The sequence below is a fragment of the Leuciscus leuciscus genome, assembly GCF_965113295.1.
Source record: "Leuciscus leuciscus genome assembly, chromosome: 15".
In the NCBI taxonomy this organism is placed as follows: domain Eukaryota; kingdom Metazoa; phylum Chordata; class Actinopteri; order Cypriniformes; family Leuciscidae; genus Leuciscus; species Leuciscus leuciscus.
This window is the reverse complement of record NC_138739.1, coordinates 41578828-41606362: the sequence shown is the minus strand read 5'-3', so window position 1 is coordinate 41606362 and position 27535 is coordinate 41578828. Positions and strand designations below refer to the sequence as shown.

The 27535-nt window shown below is 39.8% G+C and overlaps 3 protein-coding genes across 5 annotated transcripts in view; 1 reads left to right on the top strand and 2 right to left on the bottom strand.

Annotated features, from left to right (window-relative positions):
- The window catches only part of kcnh1b (potassium voltage-gated channel, subfamily H (eag-related), member 1b), a 67304-nt gene extending 65363 nt beyond the window's left edge, over window positions 1-1941 (top strand). The window contains exon 12 of one of the 2 annotated variants that reach the window (XM_082139718.1): window positions 456-1941. In XM_082139718.1, coding sequence (XP_081995844.1) covers window positions 456-667 — 212 coding nt within the window. In that variant the 3' untranslated portion in view covers window positions 668-1941. The remainder of the gene's footprint in view (window positions 1-455) is intronic. The other variant, XM_082139719.1, reaches the window with a different exon arrangement.
- Window positions 1-4978, bottom strand: part of LOC309476633 (uncharacterized protein) — a 41882-nt gene extending 36904 nt beyond the window's left edge. The window contains exon 1 of the mRNA XM_082139766.1: window positions 3642-4978. Coding sequence (XP_081995892.1) covers window positions 3987-4616 — 630 coding nt within the window. The 5' untranslated portion in view covers window positions 4617-4978 and the 3' untranslated portion in view covers window positions 3642-3986. The remainder of the gene's footprint in view (window positions 1-3641) is intronic.
- pex6 (peroxisomal biogenesis factor 6) lies at window positions 1167-26840 on the bottom strand. 2 transcript variants are annotated; one of them, XM_082139713.1, is made up of 17 exons: window positions 25644-26840; window positions 23362-23546; window positions 23191-23280; window positions 22716-22821; window positions 22507-22643; window positions 20524-20635; window positions 19738-19937; window positions 18862-19048; window positions 17809-17885; window positions 17595-17727; window positions 15968-16173; window positions 15234-15295; window positions 15029-15137; window positions 13823-13939; window positions 13666-13743; window positions 13447-13586; window positions 1167-2880 (listed from the first exon to the last, which is right to left on the bottom strand). In XM_082139713.1, the coding sequence occupies exons 1-17, from the start codon at window positions 26814-26816 to the stop codon at window positions 2744-2746; spliced, it is 3249 nt and encodes a 1082-aa protein (XP_081995839.1). In that variant the 5' UTR covers window positions 26817-26840; the 3' UTR covers window positions 1167-2743. The 2 variants fall into 2 exon arrangements, with proteins under 2 accessions (XP_081995839.1, XP_081995840.1); XM_082139714.1 differs by having other exon boundaries at window positions 23362-23531.
- Between the last annotated feature and the right edge of the window lie 695 nt (window positions 26841-27535).

The window sequence follows — 27535 nt, the reverse complement described above, 5'->3', positions numbered from 1 at the left end:
TCTGACTTTATATCACGCAATTGTGAGAAAAAAAGTCAGAATTGTGAGATTAAAGTCACAATTACCTTTTTTATTTTTCACTACGGAAACAAGCTTCCATAGCTCAAGCATCCAACCCTGTTACCAAAATTATAATTTTACCAAATATATATTATATATATATATATATTTTTTTTTCAATTACTTCAAACCAGCAGTTGTTAAAAACTACTCATTGTGCTTAATTTATGATTTTATAAATGTTATTATAAATCCGACCAACATTTTGGTAACAGGGTCGCAACATTTGAACATTCCTAATAAAATAAACAGCTGATATATTATTAAGTTTGCTCTCCTGGGGCTGATGATCTCAAGCCCTGTTTTGTCCCCTATTCATGGAAGTGCAGCCAGAATATAACGCTTTTCAGACTGTTTTCCGGCAGAAATCTGACATGCGTTCCCTTGTGTTGCAGAACCTGCAGTCGTATGCCACACTTCACTTGAGTCAGTGACACAGAGAGAAGCTCCGCCTGCCGTCGACATGAACGCAGATCAAGACGCAGACAAACCATCTCACCCGTCTCTACCAAACACACGAACTAAACGCCAGAGCAAAAGCAGAAGAGCTTCGGAGTTTGTTGTGAAAATGAGGGATCTTCCACAAAGAACCAGACCCCCAGACTAAAACCTGGAGACACACACTGACATTTGTTCATCTTTCTCTCAAATACACATCTGTCATGCTTCAGTACACCACACCTTGTGTGACAGAACATTATTGCTCTTGCTCTTTACAGTGCCTTTGGTTGACAGTGCTTTCCTGTGTTCTCTGGTCAGGATTTCAGGGATTTTTATTTTTCAATTCCTAATGATGTGTGTGTGGGTGGAAAAATTAGAAAATAGACAGAAACATGTATAATTGCCAGCTAGTAATTGCCAATTAAGCTAGTAAACTAGCACACCAGAGGGTTTCTCATACTGTTGAGGCCGTCATGACCGCTGACAGTCCGTGACCGTGTCCCGATCAGCAGGAAAATCATCCATTTAAATGTCAATATCCAATGAAGAAGAAGAAAAAACAAACACTAGTTATAAAACATGTTATATCACAATACAAATTAATCTTTTTGTGGCGCTACTATCATTTAACAAACAAAAACTTTCATGAGAAAATGCATAAAAAACATGATTGAATTTTTTTTATTGAAAAAAGTTTCCAGCAACTCTTTCATTTCTGTGACTAATTAGTTGTTACTAAAGACATCCACATAATTTTTAATGAACATTTTAATTCAAAACTGCACTACTTGTCAGGTGAATTTCATGAAGCATGTCCAGTATCGCTCATAAATCACCGCAAAATCAGAAGAAAAAATAAGAAATAAATTTTTTTTAGTGACATTATTTTCATGACAAAAAAAAAAAAAAAAAATTCTCATTACTGAAATACATATGGACAGTTTTCTAATTTTCCACAAGTTATTCCCATTGGATTCTCATTAGTACAGAAATAAATATCATCCTGCCTGAGCGCATTTATAAACATCAAATCAACTATAAAGTAAAACAATTATTATTTTTCATTACATTTTATTTAAGCAAAATATAATTTGTATATTTTATTAATTATTTAATACATATATTATTTTATGAATTATATTTTTAAATTATAAAAAAAAAAATCTGATTTTGGGGTGAAATATGACATTTCTTGAGGGTTTTCATCAGATTCACTCATTCGCACTTGATTCCAGCATCAAGCAACAGCACAATCAGTCAAAATATATGCTTGCACAGTTTGACATTTTCACAATTAATTTATCTTTTGAACAATTGTGTCTTTTGTGTTCATATTGTCTTCCATGTCAAAGCAGACACGTAGATTTGTTTGAAGAATCACACATGTTTACTTTCAGTTTTCTTTTTAGTAATTCTTTGAATAAACATGGTAACACTTTATATTAAGTCGTTCAATTGTCCTTTGTTATATGTAGTAACAACACAGTAATTAAATAGTAATTACATATTTATAAAACAAGAAAATGTAAACCTTTTAAAAAAATTATTCATATTAACATTTCTAAGAAAATATACAATCACTGTTATCAGCTCTTTTTTACGTTTGCATAGCAAATTAATTGATTATTACTTAAATGATCTAAAACTAAGCACTTAATATAAAGTGTGACCAATGCGTGTTTAAATCAAACCCGAAGAGGAAGATTCAAGTGAATTGTTCTCGTTTATATTGTGTGTTTTATGAAAAACCGTTCATCACAAACACAACTATTAACTCACACTGTCTAGCTGAATGCTTTCTCTTTAGTTGTGGTTATTGCAGTGCTAGTCATAAATTATATTTAATCTCTTAGCATGAAGGGACTGGCCTTCTGATTCTGCATTTTTCTGCCCGATTGATTTCCGTTCAAGCATTAAGTATGAAACCCATTAAGGAAGATGTAAAGAAATCCTGCGGGATAGGAAAGTGAACGCGAGCAGGTTCCACTTACTACATATTTTATGCTCTTCTTGAGTTTTCTTTAGAGATCATTTCTTGTCCTAACCAGACAAGTCTCTTGTAACGTTCAAAATTGAAGGTGAAAGTGCGACATGACACAATCACAGCCAATCAGAAGACATCTGATGTTTAATATACAATTATACGCACCAGTGAAAGTAGCTTTATAACGTCAGGTCTGGTTAGGACACGGTGCACAGCTTTCAGGTTCAGCAGGTCCCACTGGAGGAATGGTTTCAAGTGTTATTTTGAGGTGAACTTCTGCTGGATGAGTTTGTATCTGTTGAGCTGCTGTTCAGAGACGGACGGCTGGAGGCCTGACAGAGCCTGTCTGAAGTCTTCCGAACACAGAGTCAGAGCGCCGGCCTCCGAATCCACACCTGCACCGCACACAGAGAGATGAAGAAAGATGAAGGAAAGTAGACCAGACTTTGAGAAAGAACCAGAGAGACAAAGAGTCAGGCCAGAAACATCCTTTACTCAAGTAGACAAACGCAGACGTGAACACTTTCAGGCACACTTACTCAAACATCACTGAGGCTACCGAGGGCGATAGTGTTTCCTATAAACGTCTGTGTCATTAAACCAATAAATAACAAACTAACTTGCTTGAAAGAAGTAAAGGAAGGTAGGAGACGACAACTGAAGAATGTCTGCAGCAAGAGTACATGCAGTATGAATCGAAGCTTGTGTAGCTAGAAGCATTTGCATTCACACAGTTTGTTTCTGGCTCAGAGAGAGAACCTGGAATGTGAACACATGGGTTTCAAGCATATACAATGTAATGTTTTAATTTCTTCTTGGTTCAAAAATATTATCCTCTTAACTTGACAAATAAAGATCTCAGCTGTAGAACTGTCAAATGCACAGACACTGTTTTGATAGTTGTTTCTTAAAGGGGTTGTTGAATATGATTTCACTTTTCTAACTTTAGTTAGTGTGTAATGTTGCTGTTTGAGGATAAACAACATCTGCAAAGTTACGACGCTCAAAGTTCAAAGCAAAGGAGATATTTTCTTTTAAAGAAATCACTTTTTAAGAACTACAACAAACGGCTGGTAGAGACTACACCACATTCCTCCTGGGTTATTGACATCACTAACCCTAAAATTTACATAAACCCCCAGACCCCCCAGAACACGATTTATCGATTATCAAGACAGAATATGCTAATCAATGACTAGAAGATAACTACACATCAGCTACATAAACTCACCAACTAACCATTCAGCAAGGTTGTCTACATGTTGTCACTTCTTCTAGAGTCTCTCCATCTTTCTGACTTCAGTTTGAACATAAAAGTCTAAAAGTTTTTGAAATTTTCAGTGCATGTGTGTGTGAGGTAAAAGGACAGGAGCTCTTGAAGGAACAGACACAAAAACGCTGCGTTTTTGCTCACCCTCAAAAAGTGACAATTTTAACATGCTATATAAAAATATCTGTGGGGTATTTTGAGCTAAAACTTCACATACACACTCTGGGGACATCAGAGACTTATTTTACATCTTGTGAAAAAGGCATTATACCACCCCTTTAATTTACTGCAAATATTTGCACTGGAGTGAAAATTATTCAGCCAGCATGCCATCAGCACCAGGTCCATCAGCACCAGGCCCATCAGCTCCAGGTCCATCAGCTCCAGGTCCATCAGCACCAGGCCCATCAGCACCAGGCCCATCAGCACCAGGCCCATCAGCACCAGGCCCATCAGCACCAGGCCCATCAGCTCCAGGTCCATCAGCACCAGGCCCATCAGCACCAGGCCCATCAGCTCCAGGTCCATCAGCTCCAGGTCCATCAGCACCAGGCCCATCAGCTCCAGGTCCATCAGCTCCAGGTCCATCAGCATCAGGTCCATCAGCACCAGGCCCATCAGCTCCAGGTCCATCAGCTCCAGGTCCATCAGCTCCAGGTCCATCAGCACCAGGTCCATCAGCACCAGGCCCATCAGCACCAGGCCCATCAGCTCCAGGCCCATCAGCTCCAGGTCCATCAGCATCAGGTCCATCAGCACCAGGCCCATCAGCTCCAGGTCCATCAGCACCAGGTCCATCAGCTCCACCTTCTCGTTCACAATCACTGGAATACTAACCTGACACACCTGTCGCTTCCTCATCAAACACCATTAATAAGCACACAGCTCACCTGTGTTTGCCTACCTTCTTCGTCCTCCTCAAGCTACCGATATATCAGACTGCATCTCATCTGTGTGCGCTTCTTCCATCCAGCAAAGAGAGAGACTTGTCAGTTAAGTGTGACCTTTGAACTGCTTATGCTCTTCACTTACCTGTTTGACGAACCAAAAGATCGAAACCCATCTGTGAATAAAAACCTGTTCAGTTCATCTCCATGTCTCACCTTGTATCATGACAGAAGACCGGACTGAACAAAAGAATCACACAGGAAACTGGAATTCCCGATCCATTTGCTGAACCAGTTCAAACTCTCCGACAATACTTTCATCCTCCTTCTAGTCCTTCTGCGTTAGTCACATCATTCAGTCCCATGGCCCAACCAGCGATCTTCTCTGGAGCGGCAGAGGATTGCAGCGGATTTCTGTTGCAATGTTCACTGCAATTCTAAATGCAAGCTCAACGATTTCAAACAGAAATAGCTCTCACTTCTGGTGCTGGAAGACTAAACCACTGAGATCATCCTGGGACACCCATGGCTACAGATCCACTCACCTACCGTTTCCTGGTCGACTGGAGAAATAACTGAGTGGAGTGAGTACAGCTTCGATCATTGTCTACAGCTTCTAGTCAATCTCAACTCCACCACCATTGAAAGTCAAGAGGTGCAGTGCACTGTGTGTGTGCCGGGAGAATACAGGGCGTTCACGGATGTGTTCAGCAAGCAGCTGGCAACTAAACTTCCACCTCATCAGCCATGGGACTGCGCCATCGAGCTGGTACCTGGTGCCACACTGCCCAAGGGTAGATTCTATCCTCTATCAATCCTGGAGGCAATGGCTGGAGACGTGGATGAATACATCAAAGAGGCCCTTAAAGGGATAGGTCACCCAAATATTAACAGATTATGAGTCTATGAGTCAATGGGGCCCAAGATATGCTTGGTTACAACCATTCTTCAAGATATCTTACATTGTGTTAAGCAGAACAAAGAAATGTATACAGGTTTGGATCACATTGAGGGTGAGTAAATGATGACAGAATTTTCATATTTGGGTTAACTAAAACAAGGATTCATCCAACCATCTACTTCCCCTGCTGCTTCAAGCTGCTTCTTCGTGGCAAAAAAGAACGTAGGCTTGAGGCCGTGTATCGACTACAGATCTCGGAATGATGTCAAGCATCATTATCCTCTTCCTCTGATTCCAACAGTCCTGGACCTGTGCAGCGCATACAATCTAATCTGAATTAGGAAGGGTAACGAGTGTAAAACCACCTTCATCACACCATCTGGCCATTAAGAATACCGGGTTATGCAGTATGGGCTAATTAGGTGTTGCGGGATATACTCCAGAGTTGCTATCAGGAACTGGCTACAACCCACTTCCATCAAAGAGCTGCAAAGTTTTCTGTATGAAAATGCATATTCTATAGGAAATTCATTGCCAACTTCAGCCTGATTACCTCTCCCCTCACTTTATTACTGTGAAAACGGCCCAAGTCTCTGTCTTGGAATCCAGCTGCCACTGAAGCATTTAACCAAATGAAAGAAGCCTTTTGCACCGCTCCCATCCTCAAACACCCCAATCCAGACCTACCCTTCAAAGTGGAAGTGGATGCCAATACTGTCCCTGGCAGAGCAGAATATTGACATCGGCAATCGTGAGTTTCTCACCATCAAGTTAGCTCTAGATGGAGGGAGAAAAACACCCGTTCCTAGTCATCATGGATCATCGTAACTTGGGATATGTCCAGACTGCATACGGTCTTAATCCTAGCTAAAGCCCGGTGGGCTTTCTTTCTGCACACGTTTTGAAGTTATTTGCCATCCAGCTGACAAGAACACCAAAGCGAATGCTCTTTCCCGCCTTCACTCTCCAGACTTAACTCAACAGACTCCTGAAACCATTCTCCCTCGAGCCCTCTTTGTGTGCCCGATATATTGGTCTCCGAATGATCAGTAAACAGCTGCCACTAGAGAAGAGCCTGCTCTGCCGAGAGGTCCTAAGGGACACAATGCTCTGTGTACTAACCTACCTACCATCCAACCTGCGTGTGACCCTCATGGACTCAGTTAATTCGTCTCCGGGATCCGAGCAACCAGGTTACCATTAAACCTTCTCATTCCTCCGTGAAAACTATTGGTGGCCAAGTATGACCCAGGACATCTAATGCTTTGTTTGAGGATGCCCCATCAGTGCCATCTCCAAAACACAGAGACACCTACCGGAAAGCATGCCCCATCCACTACCCATTCCTCACAGTCCATGGTCTCACCTGGGAATAGACTTTGTCACCGACCTGCCTCTATCTGATGAAAACACCTATATCCTAGTGGCTGTTGACTGCTTGTAAACTCGTACCATTCAAAGGCTTCCTCGCTGCCTCGGAAACCGTTTTTGGAAACCAGAAACTGTTTCATCATGTCTTTCGTAACTTCGGGTTACCTGAAGACATCGTATCGGATAGAGGCTCAAAATTCACCTCTCATGTGTGGAAAGCTTTCTTTTTTAACTTCTCTGAATATCAGTAAGCTCGTCTTCCGGCTATCACCCCCAAACCAATGGCCAAACCGAAAGCAAGATTCAGGAAATTGGACTTTACCCGCGGTCATACTGCCACAACCATCAGCTCAGCTGGAACCGCTTACTGCCGAGTATGCACAGAACTCCCGAGAAGAGCAGCAACAGCCTCCTACCATCAGGGACAAAAGGTCTGGCTCTCCACCAGGGACATCTGTCTCCGACTGCCCTGTCGTAAGCTGGGTCCCTGGTTCATTGGCTCATTTACCATCTAACACCAAATTAATGATTTGACTTACTGGCTCAACTTACCTCAGCTTAAAATAAACAGGTATACACCATTCATTCCTTCAGACTCCTGGGAATGAGGCAACCAGCTAGAATTCCTCATGGACTGGGAAGGATACGAGCCTGAGGAAAGGACATGGGTTCCACGTAATGACATTCTAGATCTCACTTTACTCACTGTCATGGATTCAGGCAGCATGCCATCAGCACCAGGTCCATCAGCTCCACCTTCTCGTTCACAATCACTGGAATACTAACCTGCCACACCTGTCGCTTCCTCATCAAACACCATTAATAAGCACACAGCTCAGCTGTGTTTGCCTACCTTCTTCGTCCTCCTCAAGCTACCGATATATCAGACTGCATCTCATCTGTGTGCACTTCTTCCATCCTGCAGAGAGAGAGACTTGTCGGTTAAGTGTGACTGTCCTTTGAACTACTTATGCTCTTTACTTACCTACTTGATGAACCCCATCTGTGAATAAAAACCTATTCAGTTCATCTCGATGTCCCACCTCCGGTTTCATGACAAGAACGGAGGATATATTTCGACAGAATAGCAACAATATTCTAAAGTCTCTAGAGTGTTTTCAGGTTTACTACACAAAATAAATTCACTTATTCACTCGTTACTGAATATTTTTTTTAAATTAGACAATATTATTATATTTTATAAATATATTTATAATAATCCTAATAATATATTTATATTTAATTGCATGTATGTATGTATATATATATATTAGTGGTGGGCCGTTATCGGCGTTAACGTGCTGCGTTAACGCGAGACTCTTATCGCGCGATAAAAAAAATATCGCCGTTAATCTATTCTCCAAGTTGGGTTGGGAGATGATGACGCAATCTACCCGCGGCCGCGAGGTAAACCCGGCTGCAACGCATATTCGTCGTCATCTTAAGTAAACACGGCTGAAAGTGAAAGCTGGTGAAAAAGATCGGTGCAACATCCATTATTTGGACTTGGTTCGGGTTTAAGCCGTCAGACGAGCAGCAGCAAACTATATACAGAGTGTGTGGGGTAACAGTTCGGTAAGTTAACACACGACTAATCCGTTCTACCACCTCAAATTCAAAACGAAACATGATATCACTGAATACCAGCGCGCGTGTATTATTCCCATTCCAATATATCTTAGTGCAGGGCCGGATCTACCATATGGGCAATCTGGGCACGTGCCCAGGGGCACGTGTTTAAAAGCAATTGTTTAAAAGCAGGGGCACCATTGTTTAAAAGCAATTGTTAAAATTGCTTTTAAACAATTCATGTGCGACAAGACAAAAGTCTGACTGTGACACACACACACACACACACAGACACAGAAAGACGCGCGCGCGCCAGTATCGTGCGCACAGACAGCACTCCAGAATACAGTTATCTTTCGTGCTTGAACTTACAATAACACACACAATTATGCCAAAATGTCCGTTTTGTCGAGTATCTTCATAACATAAGAGCTGTCTTATGATGAACGTCAAGAGTTGTGAAAGAATGAGGCGCGTGCGAGAGCCGCGTCTCCGTCAGCTGGTCTTAAAGAGACAGCAGCCAATAAAGCTTTCTGTCAGTAAAGTTAATTAAAGAACAAAAAGAACAGAGAAAATGACTCACTGCTGTTGACTAAAGTTTTTTTTTTTTTTTTTTTTTGCTATAATAAGGATTAGTCTATATTTAATTTATAATTTATGCAGTGCAGTTTGACAATTTCGGTATATGTCCTAGGTCTACCTGTTTGACAGGCACAGGTAAATATGACATTTATTTTTAACTCTTGTATTATTGAGACAAATAACAATATTGAATTTATTTTAATTTGAAAACACAGTGCATTTAGTTGTTGTTTCTAGTTTGAGTTGAGAAATGGGCTACAAATTTCAGCATTATCACTAATCTGTGTGTGCATTTTACTTGAGAAATAAGCAAGTTAACTCATGAAACCATTTGTTTACTATATCGCAATCGCATATTATTGACCTCAATAATCACAATATGACATTTTCCCCAAATCGTGCAGCCATACTTTTCAGAAAAATGTATTTCGTATCATTGTCTTGTGAACTAGTCATTCAGCTTTTGATCAATAGTGATTGGCATGTTAAATCCCACACCTGGTGTGTGTTCCTTTGGAGGGTGTGGTTGTCAGGTAGGGGAGGGGGCCCATGAGCTTCAGTGCCCAGGGGCCCCTGGGGGTACTAATCCAGCCTTGCTTAGTGGTGTAGCACATCATCTCGATTTTAAGAATCGTTGTTGTGTTTCTTTTTAACTGAAAAGACATCAGTTAGACAATATTCTAATTTTAAATTTGGGGTTTCATAAGTTCCAAGCCATAATAAACATTAGACCTACTTAAGTCTCTGCAGCTAGTGTACTTAAATTTTATTTATCTGCAAAATGATGTTGTGTACTTACAGTTTTGCACAATATATGTTCTCAAAACTACATACACCCTTTAAAAACAAAAACATTTAGCAGTTGTTTAGCATGGGTCTGTGTAATCTGTTCTGAAATGGTTTTATTATAATATACTGTATATCGTTATCGCAAGAGGCTGCAATGTATATCACAATATAGATTTTAGGCCATATCGCCCATCCCTAATTGATAGCCTATAGTAGTTGATAATAACATAGGCCTACCTAATGTTGCCTACGGACGGTAACAGTACAGTAGTAACCTTTTACAGTCTATGAGTAGAACAGCTTTCTCAAGCAGTTTATGATGCATTTTGGAAACAGGAGATGAGCCCCTGGTCTAATGCGCCACCTGGCTTGAGAAACCCGTTCTCAAAGACTTACTTTTATAGTCATTATTTGGGTAGCACACATATTCTGAATGCCTTCGGCAGAATTCAAATGAGCCATTTTAATCTAGATTAATCTAGATTAATTTCAAAATTAATCTAGATTAAAAAAATTAATCTATGCCCACCTCTAATATATATATATATATATAGATAGATAGTTTGGAATAATTAAGTTTTTTTTTATTGTTTTTGGAAGAAGTCTCTTCTGCTCACCAAAACCACATTTCTCAGAAAATACAGTAACAATTATAATATTGTGAAATATTATTACAATTTAAATTAACTATATTTTATGTGAATAAATAGTTGTCCAGCTTAGTCCAAGAGGAGAAGGTAGACGCAGGAATTCCAATATAAATGTAGTGTAATAATACAAGTTAAGAAACACAAGCGAACAGTGTATATTGCACAAACAATACTCAACAATGAATGAAAGAAATGAGGAACTTAAATACGCAATGATGATTAACTCAAAGAATAACAGGTGTGATCGTAAATTTGTGTCCATGACAACTGATTAGTGGCAGGAAATGAAGAACACAGGAAAACAGGTGACAGGTGAAACATTCTGACAGAAAACAAAATCAAAACTAAGGCAAATCATAATAGAACTCCCCCCTTCCGGAAGGCGACTCCTAAATAAATGGAGTCATAAATGACTCCATTTTAGTCATTTATTTCATAGTTTCATAAATGAAAATGCCCGAGGCAAACCCAGGGGATCCACTCTCCAAGGCAGAGCTGGTGACCGAAAGATCCACGGGGAATCGAACCTGAAGGGTGGAACCAATAGAGGAGGAGACGAGGGACTAGAGGGAACCAGCGGAGGTGGGGGCAAGGAAGTGGCTGGAAGGAAGTGACTGGCCGTGAGCGATGGCATTAGCTGGGGATACGCGCACTGCAGACACCTGAGGATGGATCTCTCCAGGTTCCTCTGGTCATGTCCAGCGGGCAGTAATAATTAGCTCCAACCCAGTAAAATTATTTAATTGTTTCGTCATTAAAATTAAAGCGTTGGGTGAGCTGACAAATGCGTATTGTGAAGCCCTTCACAGATAAGGGTGATAAAGTCCACTGCATGCTCCTTACAAATCCTTTCTAGGTCGAGTATTCTATCATGCTTAGTCCACGGGAAGAGGAAGGTAGACGCAGGAATTCCTATATAAATGTAGTTTAATAATCCAAGTGAAGAAAGTCAAACAAACAAACTGTGTGCATAGTAGTGTTGTCACGATACCAAAATTATTGTTTCGATACCGATACCAAGTCAAGTATTGCGATTTCGATACTTTTTCGATACTTTTCCTGAAAAGGGAGAAACACTCTCAAATATCATTGCTGTGCTTTATTTTAAAACCGGGACAACATTCTAATCATATAACACACTAATAAATGAACATATGAACAGCAGATATATTAAACATTTGAACAAAATATGAAATATAAAAATATAAAAAATAAATTAGAGCAATGACATTCAAGGTAAAATTTTTTATAAATTTAGCAGCATTATCTCATTTATCATAAGAAACATAAGAGCTTTATCTTGATTCTGAACTTTGAATAAAAATATGAACAGCGATTATATTAAACAATGTTTAATATTGGTAACATATGATAAGCCTCATTGGTGATATATTTGACATGTGGGGAGAGAGTTGTGGAAGGCCTATACTTCATGTTAAACATAAATATATAGCAATAGCAGCAAAGACAACGTCGGCAGTGTTGACGGCAAAATAGGCTACAGAATACATTTATATTGTATTTATGTCAAAACTTTCAAACATCAAAATGTCATTTATTAATATGTATTCGTGTCAAAATGACATAGAAACATCTTTTCCTATTCTATTTTGCCTGGAAACGCTTCCAACAGGCTTGCGTGTCGCGTGAAAAATAGGCGTCGGTTCTATTTCTAGCATGCACACGTTTTCCGCGCGTCTCGAGCTGCGCCCAGACGCGTGTGTCACGCAGGCAGTTAACATGGGAGCCGAAATAAAAACGGACACGACACGCAGTCAGTGTGTCGCCAGCATTACAAATCTGGAAGGCGGTCTTTCTTAGAAGTATCGATACTAATAAATTAAGGAATCGTGACGTTTTTCATTTCCGATTTACTTTTGAAGTATCGGTTCACCGTGCAACAGAGAAAGGTAGGCAACGTACTTCCATAATGTCACTCCTCGCGTCATCTATTTCTACGAGTCGTGGACCACTTGTGCTCGCACATGCAGCGCAGCCATCTCGCTGTAGTGTTTTGTCACATGACACTGACAGCGGCAGGTTCTTTGCTGCGTGCGTCAGGAAAAAAACACAGACGTCCATATGGGAGGCGTTTTTTTTTTTTTTTTAAGTATCGATACTGATAAATTTAGGTATCGTGACGTTTTTAATTTCCGAGTATCGCGATACTTTTGAAGTATCGGTACACCGTGCAACACTAGTGCATAGCACAAACAATACTCAACAATGAATGAAAGGAAATGAGGAACTTAAATACACAATAATGATTAACTTAAAGACTAACAGGTGTGATCGTAAATGAGTATCCATGACAACTGATTAGTGGCAGGATAAGGAGAACAAAGGAACAGAAACTGAAACTAAGGCAATAAGAAAGATCCTTCAGAAATCATTCTAATATGATGATTTACTGCTACACTATTATCGTTGCTCAATTATTAATAATGGTTCTTACAATTGTAAATGTTGAAAACCGTTTTTACTGCTCAACATTTTTGTGGAAACCGTGATTTGTTCCAGGTTTTTTGGATGAATAGAAAGTTCAAAAGAACAGCATGTATTTGATATATTTAACATTATAAATGTCTGTCACTTTTGATCAATTTAATGCATCCTTGCTGAATAAAAGTATTAATTTCTTTATTTTTTAAAATAAATCTTACACCAAACTATTGAATGGTAGTGTGTCACAGTTTCCAGAAAAATATGAAGCAGCACAACTGTTTTCAACATTGATAATAATCAGAAATGCATGAAAACCCTGCATATAATGACTGACAACCGACTCCTAACGAAGATCTGAAGTGAAGGTGATGGCATTTTCATCAAACATTTGCCATTTAGTTTGACATGGTTAGTCATTTCTTCCTTCATTTGTTCATTTTTCCACTGCACTGAATATTTGCTTGTTGTGACAGCTTTGCTGATTTGCTTGCTTGTACCTTCAGTGATGAGTGAAATCTTCCTCTTGATAGCGCACATCATGGCATCCGAGCAGAGCGCGTAGAGATCGGCTCCGGTCAGCTGAGGAGGGCAGGACTCCACGACCTCCGACAGACACACGCTGGGATCCACTTTAAACCTACAAGCAGAAAGCAGAGAGTCACATCACATAACACACTAACGCACTGAGAGAGAGGGACGTCATGATGGACACTCACTTGCGTAAGATTGCCTTCAAAACCTGCAGCTGCGACTCTCTGTCTTCATTCACACCGACATACACCAACTTATCAAATCTGAAAAAGGGCAAATTGCTAGAATTCATGCATTTCCTTCAAGACAACAATTGAAGAGCTTTTATCTGAATCTGTTTACCTGCCAGGCCTGAGCAATGATTGGTCCAGCAGATCAGGACGATTAGTTGCTCCGATCACAAAGACGTCTCCAGACGAATGAAGACCATCCAGCTCAGCTAAAAGCTGCGACACAACCCTAGTGATACAAGTGACAAAACTTGGCTTATCATGATGCAACAAGCCATCCTGTAGCTCAAACAGTACATCATGGCAGTAGCAACGCCAAGATCATGGGCTCGATTGCCAGGGAAATCAATAGCTGATAGAATGAGTACCAATAATGCAATGCAAGTCCCTTTGGTTAAAAGTGTCAAGTCAAGTCAAGTCATCTTCATTTATATAGCACTTTTAACAATGTAGATTGTTCCATAGCGGCTTTACATTGATGATAGGAAATTAAAGTAAAGTGTTTTGGCTTTATAGCAGCTCTAGAATAAAGTTATTGTCCTGCTAAAGTTAGTTTGATTGATTCACTTGATTCAAAAGTGTCTGCCACTGAAACAGTACTTTAACCAATACAATTAAAGTTTCTTGATTCACGACACAAAAGCAAAAACTAACATGCTATTGAACACACTCCTAAATAAAAATAAATAAAATAAGAAACTACATTTTCTCAACTTTTCTCAAATCTCGTAAGTAAACATTGCCTCTAGTGGTGGTGGACATTATCAAGGTATTTTAAATGTGTTGATTTACTTGTAATTAGACTTGTCATCAAATTGTTATAAATTGATCATAACTTTACAGGTTTCATAATCCTCAATATGACCACATAACAAATGAATAACTAATAACAAAACACTATAAGTAGTTGTATATCCAAACCAATCTGACTTCTGACCTGTAACGCTGCCTGACTCATAATCATACACTGTTCACTCGTTGTAGATGCAAACTATATAATCACAGAGTTCTATATATAAAGTTGAATATATAAGAATATCCATCAATACATACAGTGTACTCACATAAAGCAATATACTCCATAGAAATATACTCTTTGATTATTTGTATCATCACATAGTGTAAACTATATTATCTCCTAGCTCTTTTCAAAATGACGTCACACCAGTTCGTTCTTCAATTTCGCTCAAAGTATATTGGGGCCTTATTAATCAGACAGCATTCTCATACCAAAGTACTACTAATACAGAATAACTAGTGTTATTACGCTTATATTTTCTGCACATGTGGTGTAGCGTTAAGGTGTTGTGACGCTGACCTGTCCATCACCCCTCCTGAGTCTCCACTGTGGCCTCTATTAGGAGCCAAAGAGTCCAGCTCATCGAAGAAGATAATACAGGGAGCAGCCGTTCTGGCCTTACTGAACACTGACGGAGACAGAGAGGGAAACCCCATAAATACAGGGGAAATCAGCTCATATGCATCACTAGATTGAGATGGGTAGTTTATTTAGATCCTCTTACCCTCTCGAATGTTCTCTTCACTCTGTCCGACGTACATGTTGATGAGCTCAGGACCCTTCACACTGAAAACAAACACCAGACACATTCATTACATGAAAGCATGTTCATTCAGTTTGTTTCACTCAACCCTCTACGCACACGCAATACAATCTCCATTGGCTAGTAAATTTTTTTGGTTACTCGCCAGACTGATATAATATTTATATATATGTATTTTATTTATTTTTTAAGATAATAGTAATTGATAATAATTATTATTAAAAGATATTAATCCTACTACTAATAATGACAATATACAACACATGAGCTGCTGGGTTCATGAATGTTAATCACGTTGTCAGCGTTCGCTCGAACTGATTTGCTGAAATTAAAACAGGGATGAGCGCCAGCCAATGAGATAGCAGTTTGCGCATTAGCTCCGCCCACTCCCGGAGAAACCGGCATATCTTCCGCTTGTTCTTAAAACCTGAATAATTCCAGCTGAACTCTGTTATTTTGGACAGGAAAATGCAAACAAGAATATCGTTCACATGTAGCGCGTCGTTTTGCGTGGTATGTAAGACTCTCGCTCTCTCTCTCTTTGCGTGTGTGACGTGTGTGCGCCTTCACACTAGAGTTTACGTCAAATACACATTATTTAGTCGCCAAGAGTGAAATTTACTCGCATATGCGAGTGATTGTAGAGGGTTGTCTCTGCTCTCTCTCACTGAACTCAACACTTGTCACGTGCTCACCTGAGGAAGGTCATGGTGCACTCGGTGGCCACGGCTTTAGCCAGCAGGGTTTTCCCCGTGCCGGGCGGCCCGTACAGCAGCAGGCCGGAGCGCCGCAGGCCCAGCGAGAGCAGCTCCGGGTGATCCAGGGGAAGCTGAATCGTGTCCAGAATCTCCTTCTTCACCTGCTGGAGTCCACCGACGTCCTGCCATCTCACCCACGGGATCTGACACACACAACAAGAGGACTAACTCTGGGCCTTGAGCCGCAACCACAGCTCCAACGCTTCAGATCGGACTGCTACTTAAAGGGATACTTCACCGCTGGAAAGATCAATGTGTATTTAAATTGGGTCATTTATGTAGTAGAAATGTGAAATTATTTTAGAAGTTGGTGCCTTCTAGACTGAGAATAGCCAAAAAATTTATTTTTGGCTCATGTGGATGAAAGACTACAACTCCCAGAATGCACTTGCTTCACTGCCAAGCCACGCCTCTCGGTTACAGAGGGCAGTATCGGAAGAAATGATACAGCTAGGCTACTAGTCGACTCGAAACTGAAAAGACGGTGTTGTATGGTGAGATCCCCCTATGGGCGGGTTGAACACATGCGGAACGAGCTCCTCCTACTGGCTGGAGTCTCTCGCCTCTGGACAAAAGAGCCTCTGATGACGATAAATGACGATTTTTGCGTCATCTGAGTTTTTTTTCCAGACACACAATACAGAAATCTCTCGTCTCAGGGGGACATGCGGGAGGGAAGCACGGTCACTCGTTTCTACTGATACAAAGCTTAATGCTAATCGGCGAAGTATCCCTTTAAGTAAATCGTAAATTATGACAGAATTTTTTAAGAACACATTTAAACATGAAAACAACACCTGTGTGAACAAAAGTGCTATTAATTGTAATGAATGTGCACTTGTAGTTTTAAAATCTAAAAAAGTATATTTTTCAATTACTTTACTGGCATATAAAGTAATATTAATTAGACAAAATTTTACACCTAAAGAAAGTCATTTCATGACTATGTTTCTTAACACACTTAAGTGCACTTTTAAATGTGCACTGTCAAAAGAAAACTTAACATTTTTAAGAACATTTTAAATGTTTGTTTTAATCATCTTTGTGTTGTGCTTTAAGGAACTGCACTTATTTTAATGTGTACTTGATTATAATTTGAACTGTAATGAGTTTTTAATATTAAATTTAAAGTCAATTTTAAATGTATTAAATTACAAATGTGTAATTACAGATGTTTTAATACATGACATACAAGTTTCAATAGAAATTACATTAAAGTATATTTGAGTTTACCATAAATGCTTGTCAGTACCATCAGCAGTAACTTTAACCATATTTCAAAGACAACAGAAGTAAATATGAAATACTGAAAGTCCCACTTAAGTGGGTCTTGAATGCAACTAATCATAAACCAAACCCTAATCCTAACCCTATACCAGTACATGTAGTTAGTTATTATTACTCAGTACTTAAATGTATTACACTGTAACAAAAAATAAAGTGTAACCATATATTATTTTCAAAAGTATATTATTTTTGTAATAAGAACTGTGTTTTACAGTATGCTAAAGAGTACTTCTGTTCCGCAAAGGCCTAAAAACCCCCCAAAACCATGCAACTGTACTTTAGGCGCTCCAATGGCGTGTGAGTGCGCCTCCTGCAGGACGTCCAGTGCCGAGCTGAAGTCCTCAGACGAGATGCTCACGCCAGACACACACAGATCCTCCTCGTCCTGCTCACTCGCCGCTTCTGGGAAACTACACAGCAGAAACACCTCGACGGTGTCAGGAACTACATCCATGAATAGAGTGAATGAGCGGAGTCGGGTGAACACTTACTACGTCTTCAGAAGTCTCCTGTGAGCGGCTTTCCCAGCGTTGGTAAGAAGGGCGCAAAGATCTCCTAAAACGAAACCCTACGGAAGCAACACAGAAACAAAGTCATCATGAAACGGTTCCATTTTAGTTCGGTAATGTGATGTAAAGGAGTCGCTCACTTCAGAATTAAAATTTCCTGGTAGTTTACTCACACCCACGTCATCCAAGATGTTCATGTCTATCTTTCTTCACTGGAAAAGAAATTAAGGTTTTGAGGAAAACACTCCAGGATGTTTCTCCATATAGTGTCTTCAATGGGGTCCAACGGGTCGAAGGTCCAGATGTGAGTTTCAGTGCAGCTTCAAAGTCTCGACTCGATCCAGCCGAGGAATAAGAGTCTTATCTAGACAAACCAGCGGACATTTATAACATAATAAACATTTATATACTTTTAACCACAAATGCTGGTCTTGCACGTCCACGACTTCACACATTATGTAATCACCTGTAAGGTCACGCGTGTTCTGGTTTATAAATGAAGGATAGGGCGATAAACTCTCATTTTCTCCTCCAACTTCAAAATCATCCGACATCGTTGTTTTACCTTTTATTTATTAATTTTTGCACGTTGGCTTTATAAACACTAGGTCTGTTCTCTCTCCTATGTCACGCTTGACCTTTCAACCTGATAACGTAATGTGTGGCGCATCACAGCTAGTGCAAGACCAGCATTTGTGGTTAAAAGTATATAAATGTTTATTTTGTTATAAAATGTCCGCTGGTTTGTCTAGATAAGACTCTTATTCCTCGGCTGGATCGAGTCGAGACTTTGAAGCTGCACTGAAACTCACATCTGGACCTTCGACCCGTTGGACCCCATTGAAGACACTATATGGAGAAACATCCTGGAATGTTTTCCTCATTTCTTTTCCAGTGAAGAAAGACAGACATGAACATCTTGGATGACGTGGGTGTGAGTAAACTACCAGGAAATTTTAATTCTGAAGTGAACTAATCCTTTAGTGCAGCAATTTCCACTGAAAGCAGAGATGGATGATCGGTCAGATGTCTCACAGCTGTGTGTTTGGCTATCTTGCCCAGATTGACGTCTTTTCCCAGCAGCAGGTCGTCACTGAGGCTGGCCAGCATCGCCCTGCGCTGCTCCTCGCACAGGCTCTCTATCGCCACCTGGTGCACAAACGCTGCCATCACATCTGAGGACAACTCTCTCTGTCCGCTCACAGACCCCACCACAACCACCCTGCAGGAGAAGAGGAGAAGCTAAGGGTGGCTGATGAGCAGGCTTTGAAATTAACACCTGCCAAATGCGGGTAAAACTCAACTGTGGCGGGTAACGCTGTCAAATCACGAGCCAGTTCGGCGTGTTATTATGTTTACTCACTTTGCTGGGGAAGTTCTTGTAAGCCAAATCTGAGTCATCAATGATATATTAAATACAGCATATTGTGCAGAATATCGTCATATCTGGCTTACTTGAACAAACGTCTCTACGCTACAAATAACGGTGCGCTTGATCATTTGCAGTGAAGCAATAGCGAAGATTAAAAAGCATTTGGTTAACAGAAAATACATTATTTTCCAACATCCTAAATTTTTTTGATGTTCTTTGTGCTGTATTGATCAGTCCATCTAAAACACATTTTTGGTGAAAAGGATGAGGATGAAAGAGGAAGGGAGGAGATGCTGGATGACAGGATTTTGTTTGAGAAAGAAATGAATGTATGAAATCCAAATTATATAATATATAAGCTGTGGCGTAGTTAATCTGGTTTATCTCTTCTTCTTCTTCTTCTTCTTCTTTGGCTAGTAGAGGATCTGAATGGCCAGTAACTTAATTTTGTAGCCAAATTGGCTGGTGAGGGAAAAAGTTCATTTCAAACCAGCAGAACTTCCCTTTACGCTGCAGGTGTTGTTGTGTCTGAGCCTCACCTGGCATGAGCCTCTGCCACGAGCCGGCAGAGCGAGGCCGCGACCCTGGAGTCCGTCTCGGGGCCGTCCCGCTGGCCGAGCAGATGCAGGTTTCTCATCAGCAGAACACATGGGTGATGGAGCTCGGCTCTCTCGAAGACTGACTTCATCTTAGCCTCGCACGCGGCTGCAGTGTCGGCACAGAGAGTCACGCAGTCCACCTGAGCGGGAACACACACACACACACACACTCATTCACTACTCCTGTCATATCAGGACATCAGACCTTTAGATATCTGAACATTGAGAATGTGACATTAGTTCCCTTATTGTAATTAAGTTAAATTATGGCAACAAGTTGTTGACTAACTAAAATGAATTAACAAATGAGTAAAATGTGGTCATTTTAAATAAAATGAGGGAAGTAATTAGAACAATGTGGCCACGGCTTAAACAAAGCAAGAACACAAATTAATTAAAAAAAATTAAACTACAAAGGGAACTAAATAGTAAGCTGTGGGGACGAATTCAAGAAAATAAATAAATGTTGACTAAAAAATATACAAATATTTATTTCAGTGTATAAATCTATCAATGAAAATAGTTCAATGAATCAATCAGATTTACCCAATATTTGTGTGTTCTGTGTGTTTTTATGCTTGTTAGAGTATTACATTTGTTAGCAACATGCTAACATCAAACTCCACCTGAATCAATTGTGTTTCCTGTGCGCTTCACGAGAGACTGAACTCATGAAGATTTTGATGCTCATAACTGCAGAAATAATGAAGAATAATCCCGGATCACCTTAATGAGATGCAGATGTAGCCTCCTGCTAGCTGCTTTCACCACGGTCACCTTCCCACTGCCGCTCGGACCCATCAGGAGAACTGAACAGCCTCGACTCAACGCAAGAGAGCTGCGATATAATAATGTTTAAAAATATGTGTGTAAATTAACATCTGATCACTTCAGTATTCCTGCAATACAGTAACAGCTACTAGTTAAAACATCTTCTAATGCAGTAGTTCTCCACCAGAGGGCTCAGGATGACTCAAACGGGTTTCAATTAATAAATTAACATGAATAAATGCATCTAAATCCAGCCTCAGAAACACATAAAATTCAGATGTTTTTCTTTTTCTTATTGTTTCTATTGAAGAATATACAGTACAGAATCATAAAATTGTGGTTAATTTGTTTAATATATTGAGACTCCAAGGTTCTGTTAATAAAAACACGAGCAGCTTTTGTCATAATTACATCAGAAATAGTTATAAACTCAGTTATAAAGTCAAAACTGCAAGCTATAAAGTTGTAATTGTGAAAAATAAAGTTGTGATTGAAGATTAAGTCTCAGAATTGCCCCCTTTTTTCGCAAATTTAAACTTGCAATTTTGAGTTATAAAGTCAGAATTATGTGAAATAAACTTGCAATTTTTAGTTATAAAGTCAGAATTACGTGAAATAAACGTGCAATTTTTAGTTATAAAGTCAGAATTACGTTAAATAAACGTGCAATTTTTAGTTATAAAGTCAGAATTACGTGAAATAAACTTGCAATTTTGAGTTATAAAGTCAGAATTATGTGAAATAAACTTGCAATTTTGAGTTATAAAGTTAGAATTATGTGAAATAAACTTGCAATTTTGAGTTATAAAGTCAGAATTACGTGAAATAAACTTGCAATTTTTAGTTATAAAGTCAGAATTATGTGAAATAAACTTGCAATTTTGAGTTATAAAGTTAGAATTATGTGAAATAAACTTGCAATTTTGAGTTATAAAGTCAGAATTACGTGAAATAAACTTGCAATTTTGAGTTATAAAGTCAGAATTACGTGAAATAAACTTGCAATTTTGAGTTATAACGTCAGAATTACATGAAATAAACTTGCAATTTTTAGTTTTAAAGTCAGAATTACGTGAAATAAACTTGCAATTTTGAGTTATAAAGTCAGAATTACGTGAAATAAACTTGCAATTTTGAGTTATAAAGTCAGAATTACGTGAAATAAACTTGCAATTTTGAGTTATAAAGTCAGAATTACGTTAAATAAATGTGCAATTTTGAGTTATAAAGTCAGAATTACGTGAAATAAACTTGCAATTTTGAGTTATAAAGTCAGAATTACGTGAAATAAACTCAATTTTGAGTTATAAAGTCAGAATTACATGAAATAAACTTGCAATTTTGAGTTATAAAGTCAGAATTACATGAAATAAACTTGCAATTTTGAGTTATAAAGTCAGAATTACAAGAAATAAACTTGCAATTTTTAGTTATAAAGTCAGAATTACGTTAAATAAATGTGCAATTTTGAGTTATAAAGTCAGAATTACGTGAAATAAACTTGCAATTTTGAGTTATAAAGTCAGAATTACATGAAATAAACTTGCAATTTTTAGTTATAAAGTCAGAATTACGTGAAATAAACTTGCAGTTTTGAGTTATAAAGTCAGAATTACGTGAAATAAACTCAATTTTGAGTTATAAAGTCAGAATAAACTTGCAATTTTGAGTTATAAAATCAGAATTTCATTATATAAACTTGCAATTTTGAGTTATAAAGTCAGAATTACATGAAATAAACTTGCAATTTTGAGTTATAAAGTCAGAATTACGTGAAATAAACGTGCAATTTTGAGTTATAAAGTCAGAATTACGAGAAATAAACTTGCAATTACAAGGGGTAAAAGTCAGAATTGCGAGTTTATTTCGCAGAATTGCAGAAGTGAACTGAGAAAGAGTTCAGGACTGTAAGACGGGGGCGGACACGAGCGCCTGTACCTCTCGGTGAGGTGCGGCTGGATGATGCTGAGCAGTTTCTCCACAGTGCTGGACAGGCCAGCGGGACTGAGACTCCTCCAGAGAGACGAGCCCTTCGGCAGCACAGAGCAGGGGCACGGGCTGTGGGCGGAGCCTCCCTGTGACAGCCAATCAGAGCTTCAGCAATCTGCACATGACAACTGATGAATGCGATTGTCTTCATTCCTCACCATGTACAGTGAAGTGTGACTGGAATCAGCCAGATATGAAGAACCCTCGTCCTCCTCAGCAGAAAACCCACACACCTGCTTTACTCTGAAATACAGCACTGGCCACCTGCCAATCACAAAACAGGCAAGAGTCTGACTTTCAAAGATCATTCAAGTCACCATGAAAGCAAAATTCTTCATTTTATGGACTATAGCAGTGTTTATTATAAATGATTTATCAGTGCACATCATTATTGTTTTAAATTCATGTTCCTCATAATCTTGAATCAGAATATCTTCCTCTTGCAGCATCTCTTCTCTTCTCTGGTGATGTGGGCGGGGCTATAACCTGTCAATCACATGAGATCAGCCAATAGCAAGCCACAACCAACCATCCAATCAACTCCACACGGACACAATCAAGCCCCGCCCACATTTGTACTTGTTCCAGAAGCGTTTCACTCAGATATACGACACAATAGAGAAGAAGATGAACCTGCAGCTGAGGATTCCTTCAGAGCTGTTCTCTATCAGATCAGGATGTCCTTCCGATGGGATTCCCAGGATATTCCCCCGCTGAACAAGCCTGAACACAAACACAGCATTCAGGGAAACAGACAGACAGAGAGAGAGAGACTGATGGGTGTGTGAAGCGCTCAGTGGGCACCTGGGTGTGCTGAAGTGTGTGTGGAGGAGTGTGTCGAAGGGCCCGTGCGAGGCGTAGTCAGGAGATATGACCGCTTCAATGCGCAGCTCTCGAGCAAACGCCGGCGCCGCGGATCGACACGCGCTCGCAGACGTCTGAGACCCCGTGTGCGGAGACCCCGTGTGCAGAGACTCCTGGTTCCACCTCTGCTTGATCAAGACACAGAGACATCCGGTCACATGATCAAGACACAGAGACATCCGGTCACATGATCAGACCTGAACAACAGCATAAGCAGACCCATGCCTGAAGATATCTGACATCAGCAGAGCCGTTTCTGATTCAAAACTCTATCAAACTCAGCTTTTTCAACACTAAATACAGTGTATAAGTCATTCCATTCCGTTTGAACTCTGTAGCATTTAAAAAAATAATAAGCTTGAGTAATTTAGGTAATTAATTCGGTATTTATATTGACTTTTTCTACATAAATGTGACATTCAGTACAGTAAACTCACGCCAAGCGATTTATACTTTATAAAAAATGTATTTATATCATCTCAAAATGTAAACTAACTTATCGTACAGCTCTACATATAAAGTTATATTTATATATATAAATGTGTCCATCTTTATTCGCATACAGTAAACTCACGTAAAGTGATATATGTGTTATATAGCAAATCTCAACAGCTTGATTGTTTATACTGTCACAAAATGTGAACTATATTATCGTCACGCTCTAATCTGCTAAATGCGACTTTAAGGCATGATATTAAAATATTATACATCAACATCATGAATTACTGTAAAGCTGCTTTGAAACGATGTGTGTTGTGGACATCTCTATCACAGCTAACAGGGAATTTACTCAGGAGTTTAGCTAACGTTGTGTCAAGGTTCTCTCAAGGTTACGAACAAACGTCCCTTCCAGTAACGTTATTATAAGTTCATTCGGTTTTCTGGTCTTTAATAATGTTCTCAAAATGTTAGTACTTTTTCTGAAACGTTTTAGTTGAATGTTCGTTTAACATGTTTGGAATGTCACTATTTGTTTCAGAACGTTCAGAAAACATTCAAAAGTAACGTTTGATGAAAGAATCAATAGAATGTTTCCTTGACGTTCATATCACCAAGACAACAAGTATTTAAAACATCTAAAAAACTGGATGTTTTCAATGTTCAGAAATGTTTTCATAACTTAATGGGAATGTTAGCAAAACATTCTCATCTCAAACCAAGTAATGAAATTATATCAAATTCATCTAATGTAAACTTAAAGGATGAGTTCACTTTAGATTTAAGATTTCCTGATAATTTACTCTCCTCCACGTCATCAAAGACGTTCATGTCTTTCTTTCTTCACTGGAAAAGAAATGAAGGTTTTTGAGGAAAACATTCCAGGATGTTTCTCCATATAGTGTCTTCAATGGGGTCCAACGGGTCGAAGGTCCAGATGTGAGTTTCAGTGCAGCTTCAAAGTCTCGACTCGATCCAGCCGAGGAATAAGAGTCTTATCTAGACAAACCAGCGGACATTTAATAACAAAATAAACATTTATATACTTTTAACCACAAATGCTCATCTTGCACTCGCTGTGATGCGACACACATTACGTTATCAGGTTGAAACGTCAAGCGAGACGTAGGCGGAAGAACAGACCTAGTGTTTATAAAGCCAACAAGCAAAGACTGTCCAACGCCATTTACAAAAAATAAAATAAAAATAAAAGGTAAAACAACGATGTCGGATGATTTTGAAGTTGGAGGAGAAAATTTGAGTTTTTCACCCTATCCTTCATTTATAAACCGGAACACGCGTGACCTTACAGGTGATTGGGTAATGTGTGTCGCATCACAGCTAGTGCAAGATGAGCATTTGTGGTTAAAAGTATATAAATGTTTATATTGTTATTAAATGTCCGCTGGTTTGTCTAGATAAGACTCTTATTCCTCGGCTGGATCGTGTCGAGACTTTGAAGCTGCACTGAAACTCACATCTGGACCTTCGACCCCGTGGGCCCCATTGAAGCCACTATATGGAGAAACATCCTGGAATGTTTTCCTCAAAACCTTCATTTATTTCCGACTGAAGAAAGACAGACATGAACATCTTGGATGACGTGAAGGAGTGTAAATTATCAGGACATTTGAATTCTGAAGTGAACTACTCCTTTAATAGTAATATTTGTGATTAAAAAAAAAGAATAATCTTCTAATTTCCATTTTTTAAACTGTGAATTTATTATTTTAAAGCTCAAATTACTTGAGCATCACTGTCAGAATTATTCCAGACGTCTTCACCTTAATTTTGATGGCCTTATTCCCGACAGGCACTGCCATCCCCCCCGACAGGTTAAACCACTGAACTGCTGAGATCAAGCCCACACTGTCATTCCCATCCGTGTGCTGGTGTGGAAGTGTGTCAAAGGCTCTGACTGAGGCCAGATGAACCCGTCCCTGCCTCTTACAGGTGCCCTCGCCCTGTCCCGGGACAGGACTCGCAGGCACAGGAGTCTTCTTGGCCTTATCCGTTGGGACGGACACAATGACCCACTCCCCGTTAAACACACCCAGCTTCAGCAACAAGCTCTTGCTCACAAATACACAGCTGTCAACGTCCAAGCCCTCATCCGGCTCTAGCCTGGACAGGATTCCTCCTGGTTTCTGGAGATCCGGGACATCAACCACCCGGATGTCAAGTCTGCATTCAAGAGCCTGCAAAAAAGCACTGAAGTCCAAGACTTTGCTGTTGAGCAGAGAGCTGGCAGAGCTCAAGCTGTTGGCGTACTGGGCGAAATCAGACACGCAGAGAGAGGAAGATGCCAGTCTGGTGCTGGTCATGATGGAGGAGGTGTTGCTCAGGTCCAGATCTCTGCAGTCCGACACCAGCACACTCGTGTCCACTGTGATCATGCCCTGGCTCACAGGTGTGCACTCGAGCACCAGCACGTCTGACATCTGCGCATGCGCAGCGCCCAGTGAGTGATGGAAGGGGAGCAGAAGCGAGTCCCCCTGCCTCGCTAATAGAGTCATCCCGGGACAGGACAGCAGGACCAGCAAACCACTGCAGAACTGCTCTGAACAAGCCCATTTAAAGCTCTGCTTCGTCCGAGCGCCGAGCACAATCCTCTTTAAAGGCAGCAGGGACTGTGGACGAACCGTTCCCAGCGAATGCTCCCTCAGCCCGTAGTGTTTGAGGAAAGATCTGCTCGCGTACACAGCGAGACACGTGTGAGTGTTTACATCGGTCTCCTCCTCTGGAGTGATGTGCGCGCACACCAAAAAGCCCCGATTAGAGGGTGACTGCTGGTCCGTCGGCGAAAATAACAGCGCGTATGTGGGTTCAGTGTAGTCTGGAAACTTCTGGGTGAAGTGTGATTTGTTGATAAGCACGTGAAGAGGATGAATATGTGATGGAAAGTCGTCAAGACATTGCAGCTTCATGGGGGCCGCCATGTTTGAAGACGCGCGCATGCGCAGTGAAACGAGATAAACTGACAGCTCCTGGATAAGCGGTAGATTTTTGTTATGCTCTTATGTTTATTATTTTGTGTAAATGCTACTTTCAGGAATGTAAATAGTAGAAGATTATTTCCTCCCCCCTCAAGTCTAAGCTCTCAAGTCTAAGTGTAAAAGATAAAGGTAGATATTTTAATCCACATTCATGGCACTATAATCAAAGTACAATTTGGTGGATCATTGTTAGAAACAGAACTATTAGCTGAACTATTACCTAACATTAAATTAACACAGCATGAAAAGTGAAAAGGCCTTATAAAATGTGGATTCTGGCCGGTCTCACCCCAGTGGTCTCGACCTGTTACCCATCCTGATATATGTGTTATTCTGAACATATATGTCAAATAAAACTTATATAATATAAACATATAAATATAAAATATCATAAAAGTAAAGCTACCATACTTTATCATATTTACCTTATTTTGGGGGAGTTTCAAGCATTTAGTCATACCGCATTTGTGTAATGTTTGCTGTGCTGTAGTTAGCAGGAGTCACCACTGGGTGGGAAATGTGCACTGTAAACCAGAGCTCTTCAACACGGCTCGTACAGAGAGAGACCTGTGACTGTCAAGCTGTCCCGAAGAGCTTGATCAGCTGGTTCAGGTGTGTTTGGTTAGGGTTGTTGCTAAACTCTTCAGGACAGTGAAGACCTCTGCTTTAAATAGACAATG

Coding starts and splice junctions, on each gene's coding strand:
- pex6 (XM_082139713.1), bottom strand. CDS start 26,816: ATGCGCGCGTCTTCAAACATGGCGGCCCCCATGAAGCTGCAATGTCTT. Junction 16,174..17,594: donor ACGCCATTGGAGCGCCTAAA/GTACAGTTGCAT, acceptor TGTGTGTGTCAG/ATCCCGTGGGTGAGATGGCA. Junction 15,296..15,967: donor TGCACCATGACCTTCCTCAG/GTGAGCACGTGA, acceptor GTTTGTTTTCAG/TGTGAAGGGTCCTGAGCTCA.